At 38.6% G+C, this 19,174-nt stretch overlaps 1 protein-coding gene across 5 annotated transcripts in view; it reads left to right on the top strand.

Moving 5' to 3' along the window:
- The window catches only part of GALNT10 (polypeptide N-acetylgalactosaminyltransferase 10), a 263,067-nt gene that overhangs the window by 34,670 nt on the left and 209,223 nt on the right, over window positions 1-19,174 (top strand). For 3 of the 5 annotated variants that reach the window (XM_037025114.2, XM_073231198.1, XM_037025112.2), the window contains exon 2: window positions 17,739-17,767. The exons of the other annotated variants lie outside the window; for them this stretch is intronic. In XM_037025114.2, the coding sequence (XP_036881009.2) occupies window positions 17,739-17,767 (29 nt within the window). The remainder of the gene's footprint in view (window positions 1-17,738; window positions 17,768-19,174) is intronic. 5 annotated transcript variants of the gene reach the window in all.

The following is a 19,174-nucleotide window of genomic DNA, read 5'->3' on the forward strand; positions in this document are numbered from 1 at the left end:
ATCCCAAATGAATAGTCTAAATTCACAATTATTGAAACTGGAAAAAGAAGAACAAATGAGGCCCAAAGTCAGCAGAAGGAGGGACATAATGAAGATCAGAGAAGAAATAAATAAAATCGAGAAGAATACAACAATAAAAAGAATCAATGAAAGCAGGAGATGATTCTTTGAGAAAATAAACAAAATATTTAAACCCCTAGCCAGAGTTATCAAGAAAAAAAGAGTCTACACACACAAACAGAATCAGAAATGAGAAAGGAAAAATCACTACAGCCACCACAGAAATACAAAGAATTATAAGAGAATACTATGAAAAATTTTATGCTAACAAACTGGATGAACTAGAAGAAATGGACAACTTCCTAGAAAAATACAACCTTCCAAGGCTGACCCGGGAAGAAACAGAAAATCTGAACAGACCAATTACCAGCAATGAAATTTAATTGGTAATCAAAAAACTACCTAAGAACAAAACTCCTATACCAGAGGGTTTCACTGCTGAATTATATCAAACCTTCAGATAACAACTAGTACCCATCCTCCTTAAAGTTTTCCAAAAAGTAGAAGTAGAGGGAATACTCCCAAACTCATTCTACAAGGTCAGCATCACTCTAATACCAAAACCAGGCAAAGACACCACAAAAAAAGAATACTGAAGAACAATGTCCCTAATGAACATAGATGCAAAAATACTCAACAAAATATTACCAAAACAAATTAAAAAATACATCAAAAAGATCATCCATCATGATCAAGAAGGATTTATTCCAGGGATGTAAGGATAGTAGAACATTTGAAAATCGATCAACATCATCCACCACATCAAAAATAAGGACAAAAACCACATAATCATCTCCATAGACGCTGAAAAAGCATTTGACAAAATTCAACATCCATTCATGATAAAAACTCTCAACAGAATGGGTATAGAGGCAAGTACATCAACATAACTAAAGGCTGTATATGACCAACCCACAGCTAATATCATGCTTAACAGTGAAAAGCTGAAAGCCTTTCCTCTAAGATCAGGAAGAAGGCAAGGATGCTGACTCTCCCCGCTTTTATTCAACATAGTACTGGAGGTCCTCGTGACGGCAATCAGACAACACAAAGAAATAAAACGCATCCAGATTGGTAAGGAAAAAGTGAAACTGTCACTGTTTGCATATGACATGATATTCTATATAAAAAACCCTAAAGAATCTACTCCAAAACTATAAGATCTAATCTGAATTCATCAAAGTTGCCAGATACAAAATTAATACACAGAAATCTGTTCAATTCCTATACATTAACAATGAACTAGAAGAAAGAGAAATCAGGAAAACAGTTCCATTCACAATTGCATCAAAACAAACAAAATACCTAGGCATAAACCTAACCAAGGAAGTGAAAGACCTATACCCTGAAAACTACAAGTCATTCTTGAGGAAAATTAAATGGACCACTAATATATAGAAATTCATCCCTGCTCTTGGTTAGGAAGAATTAATATTGTCAAAATGGCCATCCTGCCTAAAGCAATATACAGATTCAGTTCAATCCATATCGAAATATTGACAGCATTCTTCAACGAACTGTAACAAATAGTTCTAAAATTCATATGGCAGGGCAGAGCCAGGATGGTGGCATGAGTAGAGCAGTGGAAATCTCCTCCTGAAACCACATATATTTTTGAAAATACAACAAAGACAACTCTTCCTAAAAGAGAGACCAGAAGACACAGGACAACAGCCAGACTACATCCACACCTGTGAGAACCCAGCGCCTTGTGAAGGGGGTAAGATATAAGCTGCAGCCTGGCAGGACCCGAGTGCCCCTCACCCCAGCTCCTGGCAGGAGGAGAGGAGTTGGAGCGGGGAGGGAGAGGGAGCCCAGGACTGCTAAATAGCCAGCCCTAACCATCTGCACTGGAGCACAGGCAAAGTACATGCGTGGGATGCTGGAAACTAGGGAAACAGGACAGTAAGACATGTGAATGGGTCCCCGCAGACAGCACCCCTGGGACAAAGAAAAGCAAGTGCTTTTTGAAAGTCTTAAAGGGACAGGGACCCCCACAGCTGGACAGAAGTGTTCTGGGACACTTAGTCCAGCAGCTGGGAATCCTGGGGAACTCTGGGCACCCTAACCACCTGGGCAGCAGTGCAGCTCGGAGGCCCCTCACAGATATAAACAGACTCCTGGATGTTTCCCCTCCAATGCAGCTCCGTCATATTGGAGCAGCAGCCTGAGGTAGACCATGCCCACAGCAACTGTGGTGGTAAACTCCATAGTGGCCGGGCAAGAATCAGAAGCCCTATCTGCATGCAGCTGCCCAGCACAAGCCGCTAGAGGTCACTGTTCTCCCAGGAGAGGAAGGCCACAAACCAACAAGAAGGGACGTTCTCCCAGCCCTCACTTGTGCCAGCTCTGCAAACTCTCTCTCGCCATGAAAAGGCAGAAGAATTTGATACAGACCAAAATCACAACCCCTGAGAAGGAGATAGACCTAACCAGTCTTCCTAAAAACAATTCCAAAAAAAGGTCATAACCATGCTGACAGAGCTGCAGAGAAATATACAAGAGTTAAGGGATGACATCTGGAGGGAGATTACAGAAATGAAACAATCTCTGGAAGGATTTTTAAGCAGAATGGGTAAGATACAAGAGGCTATTGATGGAATAGAAACCAGAGAACAGGAACGCGTAGAAGCTGAAACAGAGAGAGATAAAAGGATCTCCAGGAATGAAATAATATTAAGAGAACTGTGTGACCAATCCAAAAGGAACAATATCCACATTATAGGGGTACCAGAAGAAGAAGAGAGAGAAAAAGGGATAGAAAGTATCTTTGAAGAAATAATTGCTGAGAATTTCCCCAAACTGGGGAGGAAATATTTGCTCAGACTACAGAAGCACACAGAACTCCCAACAGAAGGGACCCAAAGAGGAGAACACAAAGACACATAATAATTAAAATGGCAAAGATCAAGGACAAGGACAGAGTATTAAAGGCAGCCAGAGAGAAAAAAAGGTCACCTACAAAGGAAAACCCATCAGGCTATCATCAGACTTCTCAACAGAAACGTTACAGGCCAGAACAGAATGGCATGATATATTTAATGCAATGAAACAGAAGGGCCTTGAACCAAGGATACTGTATCCAGCACGATTATCATTTAAATATGAAGGAAGGATTAAACAATTCCCAGACAAGCAAAACTTGAGGGAATTTGCCTCCCACAAACCACCCCTACAGGGTATCTTAAAGGGACTGCTCTAGATGGAAGCACTCCTAAAAACAGCACAGAACAAAACACCCAACATATGAAGAATGGAGGAGGAGGAATAAGAAGGGAGAGAAATAATTATCAGACTGTGTTTATAATAGCTCAGTAAGTGAGTTAAGTTAGACAGTAAGGTAGTAAACAAGCTAACCTTGAACGTTTGGTAACCACGAATCTAAAGCCTGCAATGGCAATAAATACATATCTTTCAATAATCACCCTAAATGTAAATGGACTGAATGCACCAATCAAAGGACACAGAGAAATAGAATGGATAAAAAAGCAAGACCCATCTATATGCTGCTTACAAGAGACTCACCTCAAACCCAAAGACATGCACAGATTAAAAGTCAAGGGATGGATAAAGGTATTTCATGCAAACAACAGGGAGAAAAAAGCAGGTGTTGCAATACTAGTATCAAACAAAATATACTTCAAAACAAAGAAAGTCACAAGAGATAAAGAAGGACACTATATAATGATAAAGGGCTCAGTCCAACAAAAGGATATAACCATTAGAAACATACATGCACCCAATACAGGAGCACCAATATATGTGAAACAAATACTAACAGAATTAAAGGAGGAAATAGAATGCAATGCATTCATTTTGGGAGACTTTAACACACCACTCACTCCAAAGGACAGATCCACCAAACAGAAAATAAGCAAAGACACAGAGGCACTGAACAACACACTAGAACAGATGGACCTAATAGACATCTATAGAACTCTACATCCAAAAGCAACAGGATACACATTCTTCTCAAGTGCACATGGAACATTCTCCAGAATAGACCACATACAAGGCCACAAAAAGAACCTCACTGAATTCCAAAAGATTGAAATCCTACCAACCAACTTTTCAGACCACAAAGGTATAAAACTAGAAATAAATTGTACAAAGAAAGCAAAAAGGCTCACAAACACATGGAGGCTTAACAACATGCTCCTAAATAATTAATGGATCAATGACCAAATTAAAATGAAGATCCAGCAATATATGGAAACAAATGACAACAACAACACAAAGCCCCAACTTCTGTGGGATGCAGCGAAAGCAGCCTTAAGAGGAAAGTATATAGTAATCCAGGCATATTTAAAGAAGGAAGAACAATCCCAAATGAATATTCTAATGTCACAGTTATTGAAATTGGAAAAAGAAGAATAAATGAGGCCTAAGGTCAGCAGACAGAGGGACATAATAAAGATCAGAGAAGAAACAAATAAAATTGAGAAGAATAAAACAATAGAAAAAGTCAATGAAACCAAGAGCTGGTTCTTTGAGAAAATAAACAAAATAGATAAGCCTCTAGCCAGATTTATTAAGAGGAAAAGAGAGTCAAAACACATAAACAGAATCAGAAACGAGAAAGGAAAAATCACAACGGACCCCACAGAAATACAAAGAATTATTAGAGAATACTATGAAAACCTATATGCTAACAAGCTCGAAAACCTAGGAGAAATGGACAACTTCCTAGAAAAATACAACCTTCCAAGACTGACCCAGAAAGAAACAGAAAATCTAAACAGACCAATTACCAGCAACGAAATTGAATTGGTAATCAAAAAAGTACCCAAGAACAAAACCCTCAGGCCAGATGGATTTACCTCAGAATTTTATCAAACATACAGAGAAGACATAACACCCATTCTTCTTAAAGTTTTCCAAAAAATAGAAGAGGAGGGAATACTCCCAAACTCATTCTATGAAGCCAACATCACCCTAATACCCAAAGCAGGCAACCAAAAGAGAAAACTACAGACCAATATCCCTGATGAACGTAGATGCAAAAATACTCAACAAAATATTAGCAAACCGAATTCAAAAATACATCAAGAGGATCATACACCATGACCAAGTGCGAATCATCCCAGGGATGCAAGGATGGTACAACACTCGAAAATCCATCAACATCATCCACCACATCAATGAAACGAGGTAAAAAAACCACATGATCATCTCCATAGATGAGGAAAAAGCATTCGACAAAATTCACCATCCATCCATGATAAAAACTCTCAAGAAAATGGGCATAGAGGGCAAGTACATCAACATAATAAAGGCCATATATGATAAACCCACAGCTAACATCATACTGAACAGTGAGAGGCTGAAACCTTTTCCTCTGAGATCAGGAATAATACAGGGATGCCCACTCTCCCCACTGTTATTCAACATAGTACTGGAGGTCCTAGCCACGGCAATTAGACAAAACAAAGAAGTACAAGGAATCCAGATTGGTAAAGAAGAAGGCAAACTGTCACTATTTGCAGATGACATGATATTGTACATAAAAAACCCTAAAGACTCCACTCCAAAACTACTAGAACTAATATCAGAATTAAGCAAAGTTTCAGGATACAAAATTAACACACAGAAATCTGTGGCTTTCCTATACACTAACAATGAACTAATAGAAAGAGAAATCAGGAAAACAATTCCATTCACAGTAGCATGAAAAAGAATAAAATACCTAGGAATAAACCTAACCAAGAAAGTGAAAGACCTATACCCTGAAAACTACAAGACACTCTTAAGAGAAATTAAAGAGGACACTAACATATGGAAACTCATCCCATGCTCCTGGCTAGGAAGAATTAATATCATCAAAATGGCCATCCTTCCCAAAGCAATATACAGATTCAATGCAATCCGTATCAAATTACCAAGAGCATTCTTCAGTGAACTGGAACAAATAGTTCAAAAATTCATATGGACCCACCAAAGACCCCGAATAGCCAAAGCAATCCTGAGAAGGAAGAATAAAGTTGTTGGGGATCTCACTCCCCAACTTCAAGCTCTACTACAAAGCCACAGTAATCAAGACAATTTGGTACTGGCACAAGAACAGAGCCACAGACCAGTGTAACAGAATAGACTCCAGACATTTACCTAAACATATATGTCCAATTAATATAAGATTAAGGAGCCATGGACATACAATGGGGAACTGACAGTCTCTTCAACAGATGGTGCTGTCAAAACTGGACAGCTACATGTAAGAGAATGAAACTGGATCACTGTCTAACCCCATACACAAAAATAAATTTGAAATGGATCAAAGACCTGAATGTAAGTCATGAAACCAGAAAACTCTTAGAAAAAAATATAGGCAAAAATCTCATGGACATAAACATGAGTGACTTCTTCATGAACATATTTCTCCGGGCAAGGGAAACAATAGCAAAAATGAACAAGTAGGACTATATCAAGCTAAAAAGCTTCTGTACAGCAAATGACACCATCAATAGAACAAAAAGGTATCCTACAGTATGGGAGAATATGTTCATAAATGACAGATCCAATAAAGGCTTAACATCCAAAATATATAAAGAGCTCACACACCTCAACAAGCAAAAAGCAAATAATCCAATTTAAAAATGGGCAGAGGAGCTGAATAGACAGTTCTCTAAAGAAGAAATTCAGATGGCCAACAGACACATGAAAAGATGCTCCACATCGTTTGTCATCAGAGAAATGCAAATTAAAACCACAATGCGATATCACCTCACACCAGTAAGGATCACCATCATCGAAAAGACAAACAACAACAAATGTTGGCGAGGTTGTGGAGAATTGGGAACTCTCCTACACTGCTGGTGGGAATGTAAATAAGTTCAACCATTGTGGAAAGCAGTATGGAGGTTCCTCAAAATGCTCAAAATAGAAATACCATTTGACCCAGGAATTCCACTTCTAGGAATGTACCCTAAGAAAGCAGCACTCCAGTTTGAAAAAGACAGATGCACCCCTATGTTTATCATTGCACTATTTACAATAGCCAAGAAATGGAAGCAACCTAAATGTCCATCAGCAGATGAATGGATAAAGAAGATGTGGTACATATACACAGTGGAATATTATTCAGCCATAAGAAGAAAACAAATCCTACCATTTGCAGCAATGTGGATAGAGCTAGAGGGTATTATGCTCAGTGAAATAAGCCAGGCAGAGAAAACAAGTACCAAATGATTTCACTCATATGTGGAGTATAAGAACAAAGGAAAACTGAAGGAACAAAACAGCAGCAGAGTCACAGAACCCAAGAATGGACTAATAGTTACCAAAGTGAAAGGGACTGGGGAGGATGCATGGGAAGGGAGGTATAAGGGTGGGGAAAAAGAAAGGGAGCATTATGATTAGCATGTATAGTTTGAGGGGGCACAGGGAGGGCTGTGCAACACAGAGAAGACACGTAGACAGCATCTTACTATGCTGATGGGCAGTGACTGTGAAGGTGTATGTGGGGGGGACTTGGTGAAGGGGGGAGTCTAGTAAACATAGTGTTCTTCATGTAATTGTAGATTAATGATATAAAAAAATTCATATGGAACCACAAAAGATCCAAAATAGCCAAAGCAATCCTGAGCAGGAAGAATAAAGCAGTGGGATCTCACTTCCCAACGTCAAGCTCTACTACAAACCCATAGTTCAAGACCATTTGGTACTAGCATAAGAACAGACCCATTAGACCAGTGGAACAGAATGGAGAGTCCAGATATTAACCCAAGCATATATGGTCAATTAATATACGATAAAGGAGCCATGGATATACAGTGGGGTAATGACAGCCTCTTCAACAGCTGGTGTTGGCAAAACTGGATAGCTACATGTAAGATAATGAAACTGAATTACTATCCCAATACACAAAAATAAACTCAAAATGAATCAAAGACCTGAATGTAAGTCATGAAACCATTAAACCTTTAGAGAAAACAGGCAAAACTCTCTTGAATATAAACATGAGCACCTGTTTCTTGAACATATCCCCAGTGGAAAGGGAAACAAGTGGCACTATATCAAAGTAAAAAGCTTCTGTACAGCAAAGGACACTATTAGTAGAACAAAAAGGCATCCTACAGTATGGGAGAATATATTCATAAATAACATCCAATAAGGGGTTGACATCCAAAATATATAAAGAGTTCATGTGCCTCAGCAAACAAAAAGCAAATAATCCGATTAAAAAATGGGCAGAGGAGCTGTACAGACACTTCTCCAAAGAAGAAATTCAGGTGGCCACAGGCACATGAAAAGATTCTCCACATCGTTAATCATCAGAGGAATGCAAATTAAAACCACAACGCATTATCACCTCAGACCAGTTAGGATGTCCACCATCCAAAAGACAAACAACAACAAATGTTGGCAAGGGTAGAAAGGGGAACCCTCCTGCACTGCTGTTGGGAATGTTAATTAGTTCAACCATTATGGAAAGCAGTATGGAGGTTCCTCAAAAAGCTCAAAATGGTAATACCATTTGACCCAGGAATTCCACTCTTAAGAATTTACCCTAAGAATGCATGATCCCAGACTCAAAAAGACATATGCAGCCTTATGTTTATTGCAGTACTATTTACAATAGCCAAGAAATGGAAGTGACCTAAGTGTCCATCAGTAGATGAATGAGGGGGAGTAGATGTGGTACATATACACAATGGAATATTATTCTGCCATAAGAAGAAAACAGATCCTACCAATTACAACAACCTGGATGGAGCTAGAGAGTATTATGCTCAGTGAAATAAGCCAGGTGAAGAAGACAAGTATCAAATGTTTTCACTTATCTGTGGAGTATAAGAACAAAGCAAAAACTGATGGAACAAAATAGCAGCAGACTCACAGAACCCAAGAATGGACTAACAATTTCCAAAGGGAAAGGGGCTGGGTGGAATGGGTAGGAAGGGAGGGATAAGGGGAATAAGGGGCATTATGGTTACCACACATAATCTATGGGGGAGCCCAGAGAAGGCAGTATAGCACAAAGAGTACAAGTTAATCCTTTGTAGGATCTTACTATGCTAATGGACAGTGACTGTAATGGGGTATGGGTGGGGACTTGATAATGGGGGCAACTAGTAACCACAATGTTGCTCATGTGATTGTATATTATTGATAACAAAATAAAATAATAAATTAAAAAAAAAAGTTTGTAAAAGAAAAAAATGTGGTAGTGTCGTTTTTATGTTCCCAACATCAGAGTATAAGAGTTCCTCCACATCCTCACCAACACTTAATATGATCAGCCTTTTCAATTTTAGCCAGTGGATTTAATTTGTGTTTCTGTGATGACCAGTGATGTTGAGCATCTTTTCATTGCCTATCTTCCCTCAGTCTATCTTCTATGTGATGTTTATTAGTATTTTTTTGCCTACTCTTTAAAAACTGCGTTATTTGGTTTCTCATTATTGAATTTTGAGAGTTCTTTATATTTTTGGATATGAGTCCTTTATAAGGTACATCCTTTACCATATTTACTCCAATCTGCGGCTTGTCTTTATTCTTTTTTAACCATATCTTCTGAAGAGCAGAAACTTAAAATTTTTAATTCCGTTTGCTCTGCCAATTTGTTCTTTTATGGATCACGCTTTGGGTGTCATAGATAAGAAATCTTTACCTAATCCGAAGTCACAAGTTTTGTTTGTTTTTTCTTATGTGTCCTTCTAGAAGTTTTATAATTTTAAGTTTTACATTTAGAGCTCTGATCCACTTTGAATTAATTTTTGTATCTAATGTAACATTTGGATTCTGGCCTCTTGATGCCTAATTGTTCTGTTATCATTAGTGGAGTGGACTGTCATTGCTCCACTTAATGGCCTTTGCCCCTTTGTCAAAAACCCATTGCCCATATATGTGTGGGTCTATATCTGTACCCTCTATCGTGATTCATTGAGCTATTTGTTTTTCTTTATGCCAAGTACCACATTGTCTTTATTACTGTCACTGTATAATATGTCTTAAAATCAGGTGTTAATTATCCAATTTTGTTCTTCCAAAGTTGTTTTGGCTATTCTAGGTGCTTTGTATTTCCATATGTAAGTTTCTATAAAAAAGCCTGCTAGGATTTTTATTTGGATTACACTGAATCCATAGATCAGCTGTGGAGAAATGGATATCTTATCAATGTTGGGCCTTATGACACATGAACATTGTGTATTTTCATTGATTTAGTTTTTTATTTATCTTCACACTGTTTCGTAGTTTGCAATCTTTACATCTTTTCCATATTTATCCAAAGGATTGCATAATTTTTGATGCTCTTGTAAATGGTATTTTTAAAATTTCAGTTTCTCATTGTCATTGTTAATACATTGAAATACAGTAATTTTTTTGAATGTTGATCTTGTCTCCTGTAATCTTGATACACTTACTAATTCTAGTAATTTTTCTATAGATTCCATAAGATTTTCTACATACACAATCATGTCCTCTACAAATACAGTTTTGGTTACTTCTTTTGTGTTTTATTTCTTATTTTTTAATTTTTTAATTTTACTTTTTCTTTATTTTGTCATCATTAATCTACAATTACATGAAGAACATTATGTTTACTAGACTCCCCCCTTCACCAAATCCCCCCAGCAAACCCCCTTACAGTCACTGTCCATCAGAGTAGTAAGACGCTGTAGACTCACTACTTGTCTCTGTGTTACACAGCCCTCCTGTGCCTCCCCCCACATTATACATGCTAATCTTAATGGCCCCTTTCTTCACCCCACCCTCCCTTATCCCTCCCTTCCCACACATCCTCCCCAGTCCCTTTCCCTTTGGTAACCGTTAGTCCATTCTTGGGTTCTGTGATTCTGCTGCTGTTTTGTTCCTTCAGTTTTCCTTTGTTCTTATACTGCACATATGAGTGAAATCATTTGGTACTTGTCTTTCTCCGCCTGGCTTATTTCACTGAGCATAATACCCTCTAGCTCCATCCATGTTGTTGCAAATGGTAGGATTTGTTTTCTTCTTATGGCTGAATAATATTCCACTGTGTATATGTACCACATCTTCTTTATCTATTCATCTACTGATGGACACTTAGGTTGCTTCCATTTCTTGGCTATTGTAAATAGTGCTGTGATAAACATAAGGATGCATCTATCTTTTTCAAAATGGGCTGCTATATTCTTAGGGTAAATTCCTTGAAGTGGAATTCCTGGGTCAAATGGTATTTCTATTTTGAGCATTTTGAGGAACCTCCATACTGCTTACACAATGGTTGAACTAATTTACATTCCCACCAGCAGTGTAGGAGGTTTCCCCTTTCTCCACACCAATGCCAACATTTGTTGTTGTTTGTCTTTTGAATGGTGACAGTCCTTACTGGTGTGAGAGGATATCTCATTGTGGTTTTAATTTGCATTTCTCTGATGACTAGTGATGTGGAGCATCTTTTCATGTGTCTGTTGGCAATCTGAGTTTCTTCTTTGGAGAACTGTCTGTACAGCTCCTCTGCCCATTTTTTAATTGGATTGTTTGTTTTTTGTTTGTTGAAGTGTGTGAGCTCTTTATATATTTTGGATGTCAAGCCTTTATCGGATCTGTCATTTATGAATATATTCTCCCATGCTGTAGGATGCCTTTTTGTTCTATTGATGGTGTCCTTTTCAGCTTGATATAGTCCCACTTGTTCATTTTTGCTTTTGTGCCCCTTGCCTGGGGAGAGATATGTTCATGAAGAAGTCACTCATGTTTATGTCTAAGAGATTTTTGCCTATATTTTTGTCCAAGAGTTTTATGGTTTCATGACTTACATTCAGGTCTTTGATCCATTTCGAATTTATGTTTGTGTATGGGGTTAGACAATGATCCAGTTTCATTCTCTTACATGTGGCTGTCCAGTTTTACCAACAGCAACTGTTGAAGAGACTGTCAGTTCCCCATTGTATGTCCATGGCTCCTTTATCATATATTACTAGACCATATATGTTTTGGTTAATATCTAGACTCTCTATTCTGTTCCACTCGTCCATGCCTCTGTTCTTGTGCCAGTACCAAATTGTCTTGATTACTGTGGCTTTGTAGTAGAACTTGAAGTTGGGGAGCAAGATCCCCCCCCCACTTCATTCTTCCTTCTCAGGAGTGCTTTGGCTTTTTGGGGTCTTTTGTGGTTCCATATGAATTTTAGAACTATCTGTTCCAGTGCATTGAAGAATGTTGTTGGTAATTTGATAGGGATTGCATTGAATCTACAGATTGCTTTAGGCAGGATGGCCTTTTTGATTGTATTAATTCTTCCTAGCCAGGAGCATGGGATGAGTTTCCATTTGTTAGTGTCCTCTTTAATTTCTCTTAAGAGTGTCTTATAGTTTTCAGGGTATAGGTCTTTCACTTCCTTGGTTAGGTTTATTCCTAGGTATTTTATTAGTTTTGATGCAATTGTGAATGGAATTGTTTCCTGATTCGTCTTTCTGTTAGTTCATCATTAGTATATAGGAATCCAACATTAGTATATAGGAATTAGTATATAGGTATTAATTTTGTATCCTGCAACTTTGCTGAATTCAATTATTAGATATAGTAGTTTTGGCATGGCTTCTTTCTGGTTCTTTATGTACAGTATCTCATCATCTGTAAACAGTGACCATTTGACTTCTTCCTTACCAATTTGGATGCCTTTTATTTCTTTGTATTGTTTGATTGCCATTACTAGGACCTCCAGTACTATGAGGTACTTGCCCTGTACACCCATTTTGTTGAGAGTTTTTGTCATGAGTGGATGTTGAATTTTGTTGAGTGCTTTTTCAGCATCTATGGAGATGATCATGTGGTTTTTGTCCTTGTTTTTGTTGATGTGGTGGATGATGTTGATGGATTTCCGAATGTTGTACCATCCTTTCATCCCTGGGATGAATCCCACTTGATCATGGTGTATGATCCTCTTGATGTATTTTTGAATTCAGTCTGCTAATATTTTGTTCAATATTTGTGCATCTATGTTTATCAGGGATATTGGTCTGCAGTTTTCTTTTTTTTTTTGTGGTGTCTTTTGCCTGGTTTTGGTATTAGAGTGGTACTGGCTTCATAGAATGAGTTTGGAAGTATTGTCTCCTCTTCTACTGTTTGGAAAATCTTAAGGAGAATGGATATTATGTCATCTCTAAATGCCTGATAAAATTCAGCGATGAATCCACCCGGTCCGGGGGTTTTGTTCTTAGGTAGTTTTTTGATTACCAATTCAATTTTATTGCTGGCAATTGGTCTGTTTAGATTTTCTCTTTCTTCCTTGGGTGGTTGTTTTTATCTGGAAAGTTTTCCATTTCTTCTATGTTATCCAGTTTGTTAGCATATTGGTTTCATAGTATTCTCTAATAGCTTTTTGTATTTCTGTGGTGTCAGTCTTGATTTTTCCATTCTCATTTCTGATTCTGTTTACGTGTGTAGACTTTATTTTTTTCTTGATAAATCTGACTGGGGGTTTATCTATTTTGCTTATTTACTCAAAGAACCAGCTCTTGGTTTCATTAATTTTTTCTATTGTTTTATTCTTCTCAATTTTGTTTATTTCTTCTCTGATCTTTATTATGTCCCTCCTTCTGCTGTCCCTCTTTCTGCTGACTTTGGGTCTCATTTGTTCTATTTCCAATCTCAATAATTGTGAATTTAGACTATTCATTTGGGATTGTACTTCCTTCTTTAAATATGCCTGGATTTCTATAGACATTCTTCCTAGAACTGTGTTTACTGCATCCCACAAAAGTTTGGGCATTGTGCTGTTGTTTCATTTGTCTCCATATGTTGCTTGATCTCTGTTTTAATTTGATCATTGATCCATTGATTATTTAGGAGCATGTTGTTAAGCCTCCATGTGTTTGTGAGCCTTTTTCTTTGCACAGTTTTTTTTCTAGTTTTATACCTTTGTGATCTGAGAAGTTGGTTGGTAAAATATCAGTCTTTTTTCATTTACTGAGGCTCTTTTTGTGGCCTAGTATATGGTCTATTCTGGAAAATTTTCCATGTGCACTTGAGAAGAATGCGTATCCTGCTTCTTTTGGGTGTAGAGTTCTGTAGATGTCTGTTCAGTCCATCTGTTCTACTGTGTTGTTCAGTGCCTCTGTGTCCTTACTTATTTTCTGTCTGGATGATCTGTCCTTTGGAGTGAGTGGTGTGTTGAAGTCTTCTAAAATGAATGCATTGCATTCTATTTCCTCCTTTAATTGTGTTAGTATTTGTTTCACATATGTCAGTGCTCCTGTGTTGGGTGCATAGATATTTATAATGATTATATCCTCTTGTTGGCTTGACCCCTTTATCATTATGTAATGTCCTTCTCTGTCTCTTGTGACTTTCTTTGTTTTGAAGTCTATTTTGTCTGATACAAGTACTGAAATACCTGCTTATTTCTCCCTGTTCTTTGCATGAAATATCTTTTTCCATCCCTTCACTTTTGGTCTGTGAATGTCTTTGCTTCTGAAGTGAGTCTTTTGTAGGCAGCATATAGATGGGTCTTGCTTTTTTATCCATTCTATTTCTCTGTGTCTGATTGGTGCATTCAGTCCATTTACATTTAGGGTGTTTATCAATAGATATGTACTTATTGCCATTGCAGGCTTTGGATTTGTGGTTTCCAAAGCTTCAAGAGCAGCTTCTTTCCTATCTAACAATCTAACTTAATGCACTTATTATGCTTTTATAAACACAGTCTGATGATTCTTTATTTCTCTCCCTTCTTTTTCTTCCTCCTCCACTCTTTATAAGTTAGGTGTTTCATTCTGTACCCTTTGTGTTTCCCTTGACTGATTTTGTGGATAGCTTATTTTATTTTGCCTTTAGTTGGTATTTGGTTGGTTTACTTTCTTTGCTGTGGTTTTATTTTCTCTGGTGACATCTATTTAGCCTCCGGCATACTTCCATCTAGAGTAGTCCCTTTAAAATACATTCTAGAGATTGTTTGTGGGAGGTAAATTTCCTCAACTTTTGGTTATGTGGGAATTGTTTAATCTTTCCTTCAAATTTAAGTGATACTCTTGTTGGATACAGTATTCTTGTTAAGAGTCCCTTCTGTTTCATTGCATTGAATGTATCATGCCATTCCTTCTGGGCTATAGGGTTTCTGCTGAGACATCTGATGATACACTGATGTGTTTTTCTTTGTATGTGATGTTTTTTCTCTCTCTGGGTTCTTTTAATACTCTATCCTTATCTTTGATCTTTTAGTAGTCTGTCCATATCCTTGATCTTTGCCATTTTAATTATTATGTCTTGGTGTTGTCTTCCTTGGGTCCCTTGTTTTGGGAGATCTGTGGACTTCCATGGTCTGAGAGACTATTTCCTTCCCCAGATTGGTGAAGTTTTCAGCAATTAGTTCTTCAAAGACCCTTTCTATCCCTTTTTCTCTCTCTTCTTCTTCTGGTACCCCTATAATACGAATATTGTTCTGTTTATATTGGTCACACAGTTCTGTTAATATTGTTTCATTCCTAGGGCTCCTTTTCTCTCTCTATGCCTCAGCTTCTCTGTATTCCTGTTCTCTGATTTATATTCCATTAACAGTCCCTTCCACCTCATCCAGTCTCCCCTTAAATCCTTCCATTGTTTGTTTCATTTCTGTTATCTCCCTCCTGAATTCTTCCCTTAGCTCTTGAGTATTTCTCTGTAACTCCATCAGCATGCTTATTACTTTAATTTTGAATTCTTTTCCAGGAAGATTGGTGATTTCAGTCTCACGAAGCCCTCTTTCTGGTGTTTGAGGGATTTGGGACTGAACAAGGTTCTTCTACCTTTTCATGGCAATGGGAGTGGTTACCAACAAGTAGTGTAGGAGAACAAAGTAGTCCCTTCCTGCTTGCTGGTCACCTTGCCTGTCTCCACTGTCTGTGCCAGTCAACTGCATGCAGGAAGCAGCCTCTGGGCTAATCCCTTAAGCTGTCATAGGCAGGGTGGGCCTCTGGATGGCCTAGGTCACTGGTGGGGGTCACAGGTTAGCAGTGTGTGTTCTGCTCAGGAACAGAGCCCCTTTGTGTTTCCTGGACTCTGTGCCCTTCTCCGCTGTCTGTGCTGGTCATCTGCATGCAGGGCGGAGCCTCTGGGTTAATCCCCTAAGCTGCCTTTGGCAGGGTGGCCCTTGGAATGGCATAGGGCACTGGCAGGGGTTGCAGGTGAGTGGCGTGTGTTCTGCTGGGAGAACGGAGCCCCTTCATGCTTCCCGGGCTCTGTTCTGGTCTCTGCTGTCTATGCCGGTCAACTGCATGCAGGGATATGCCTCTGTGCTAAGCTGTGTGGTTGTTATAGGCGGGGCTGCTCCCTGGCTGTTCCGCAGCAATCGCAAGTCAGCCGGTTTGCTTGCAGTGCTGGTGTGGGTGAAGGAACTGCAGGCTGCTTATTGCCGTGAGGGGCTTCGGAACTGTGTTGCCACCCAGGGGTTAGGGCACCTGAAGTACCTTAAAGTTCCCAGCCTGCTGGACTGAGTGTGGGATGATTTTGTCCACCTGTTAAACTCTTGTCCCTTTAAGACTTTTAAGGTGCCTGCTTTTCTTTTGTCCCCGGGCAGCTGGCTGTGGGAACCTATTCGGAGTCTCGGTCTTGGTCCTTGCTTTTCTGCTCCTCCAATATCCAGTGCACCATGCAATGTGTGTTTGTGCTCTGGGGATAGACCACTAGGGCTGGTTATTTATCAGTCCTGTGCTTCCACTCCCTCCACACTCTGATTCCCTTCCTCCTACCGGTGAGCTGGGGTGGGGGGAGTGCTCGGTCACCGCTTTGTATCTTACCCTTTTCCATGAGATGCTGGGCTCTCGCAGATGTAGTCTGGCTCATACACTGTATCTTCTGCTCACTCTTTTAGCAATAGTTGTATTTTCTGTATTTTCAAACTATATGGTTTTGGGAGGAGATTTCCACCACCCTACTCATGCCGCCATCTTGAGAATCTCTTCCTCTTGAAAATTTTTATCAGGAAAAGATGTTGGAGTTTATCAAAAGCTTTTTCTGTATTTGTTGCGATAATTATTTGCTTTTTAAATTTAGTGTAGTGGATTGCACTGATTGATTTTTAATGCTAAACTAATCTTGCATTCCTGGGATAAACTCTACTTGCCATGATTTATTATTTTTTTTATATATTGTTGGATTTGATTTGCCAAGATTTTATTTAGCATTCTTATATGTATTCTTTGTTGAAGAGGGACTTGGTCTGTAGTTACCTTTTAGTGTCTTTGTCTGGTTTTTGTATTTATGTTTATTTTTTGTTGTTGTTTGCTATTAGTCTTTCAGGATCTTACCATCTTTCATCAGTTCGGGAAATCTCAACTGTATCTCTTCAGTCTTTCCCCCCATTTTCTCTTTCCTTTAGGTGTTTTTAGACTTTTCTACTCTATCTTCCATGTCTTTTTAACCTTTTCCTTCTTTTTGCTTTGAATGTTGCATTCTGAATAATTACTTGTCTTCCAGTTGGTCACCTATTCGAGCTCTAGTTAGCTACTGTTTAACTTACCTGCTGATGCTTTTTCTCTCCATAACTTTAGTTCTAGAAGTTGTACTTGCATCTTTTTCAAATCTACTTGTTGTTTTTTATAGTCTCTTGTTATTTTTTTCATATCTTTTATCCTTTTATTAAAACATCTTAAACACATCCTATGTCTGGTAATTAAAGTTTTTTGTGGGTCTCATTTCACTGTATGTTTTTTTCACTGCTTTTCTGAATTTCTTTACATGTTTTGTGTATTTGTATTGTTTTCTGTTTGTTTTACCAGGAACTCATATTTCTTGGAACTCTTTCTGTGTAAGTTCTTTGAAGCCTGGATAAAGTGTGTTCCTCCAGAAAAGATTGATATTCGGTTCTGCCACCTATGGATCACTTCACTAAATTCTCAGCTTGAAGTTTTCTCAGACCTTCCAGGTACTCTGATTATGGACCACAAACCTGTGTGAGAGCTGGTTTGCAGTAACAAATTCTCAAGAGACGTTCCCTTTCATTCCTTTTACTCATTGCCAAAATTTGAGCCAATCCACTGGTGAGGTTTATTTCGAGGGCTTATTCTTATGCTGAGTGTGTAGGGAGTCACAGTTATATGTGAGTGGTGATGTAGAGCCGACTCCTGTCAAGCACCCTAACTGTGTGGACTCTGGCTTTGTCCTCTGTCCTGTGCTCTCAGGGAATATGCAAATCTATACTTGTGTAACCTGGTTCAGTGAAAGCCTTCAGACCAAAGCCAGTTTCAGTTCTTTGGGTTTCTATTTTCCTGTGGTTTTTGGTTTCTGATTATTTTTTACTTTCTTGCAAGCTTATTGATGCATTTAAAAATGTATGATTTTGTTTCTGTTGTTGCTAAAGTCTGCCTTTTACATTGTTTCATCTAGTGGTCTGCTCAGGGTATCCAGGTCACCATACTGCTAGAAATGGAAGTTGGGCCTCAAGCTTTTTATGATACGGTTGTTAGTAACTGTTTCTTCTGTGGGATTAATTGCATTTATGTCGGTTTTGTTTCCATTTCCTTTGGTAAGCAGTAGAGAATTAGGGGAGGAAGGTGTTTAGTTTTCCTGTATTGGTGATCTGTACATAGTGGTATTGCAACCACCTAATGAACCCTTGGGCTTTATATCTGTCCCTTGTACTAAATCATCACTGCCAACAGAGTTGAGAGATTTAATGTGACTACACTCCACCACATCTAGAGTGGCCCCTTATTATATATTATTCTCTATCTCTCCTTTAGGTTATTTATTACAATTAAAGCAATATGATTATATGACTCTTGGATTTAAAATCTCTCTCTCCTCCTAAGCATATAAGTTCTGTGAGATCAGGGACCAGGAGAATCTTAAGCATATTTTCTAGCACAGTGCCTGACCTGTAAAGAGCACTCAGTTAAGCATGATGTGTGAACGAATGACCAGGATTGCCTAAGTACACTGAGGAAACAGAAATTTGCAGTAACTTAGTTTAGCTCCACAACCATCCCTGGAGCCCTACTCCCGCCATTCTTCATCCCAGCCGTATTTGACGGAGGTGGCGATGAGCCAAACATGAGTCTACCCTCAAGGAACCCACAGTCCAGTGGAAGAAAGGCAGTGTTTATGTTATTAGACTTTCCAAATTCAAATGACAGATTGCTCCTCTTGTGACTAGACTGTTGGGGTAAAACCTCACTATTTGTGAACCTCTCCAGGGCTCAAATACAGTAATCCT

Source organism: Manis javanica, chromosome 1 (genome assembly GCF_040802235.1).
Source record: "Manis javanica isolate MJ-LG chromosome 1, MJ_LKY, whole genome shotgun sequence".
NCBI classification, from domain to species: domain Eukaryota; kingdom Metazoa; phylum Chordata; class Mammalia; order Pholidota; family Manidae; genus Manis; species Manis javanica.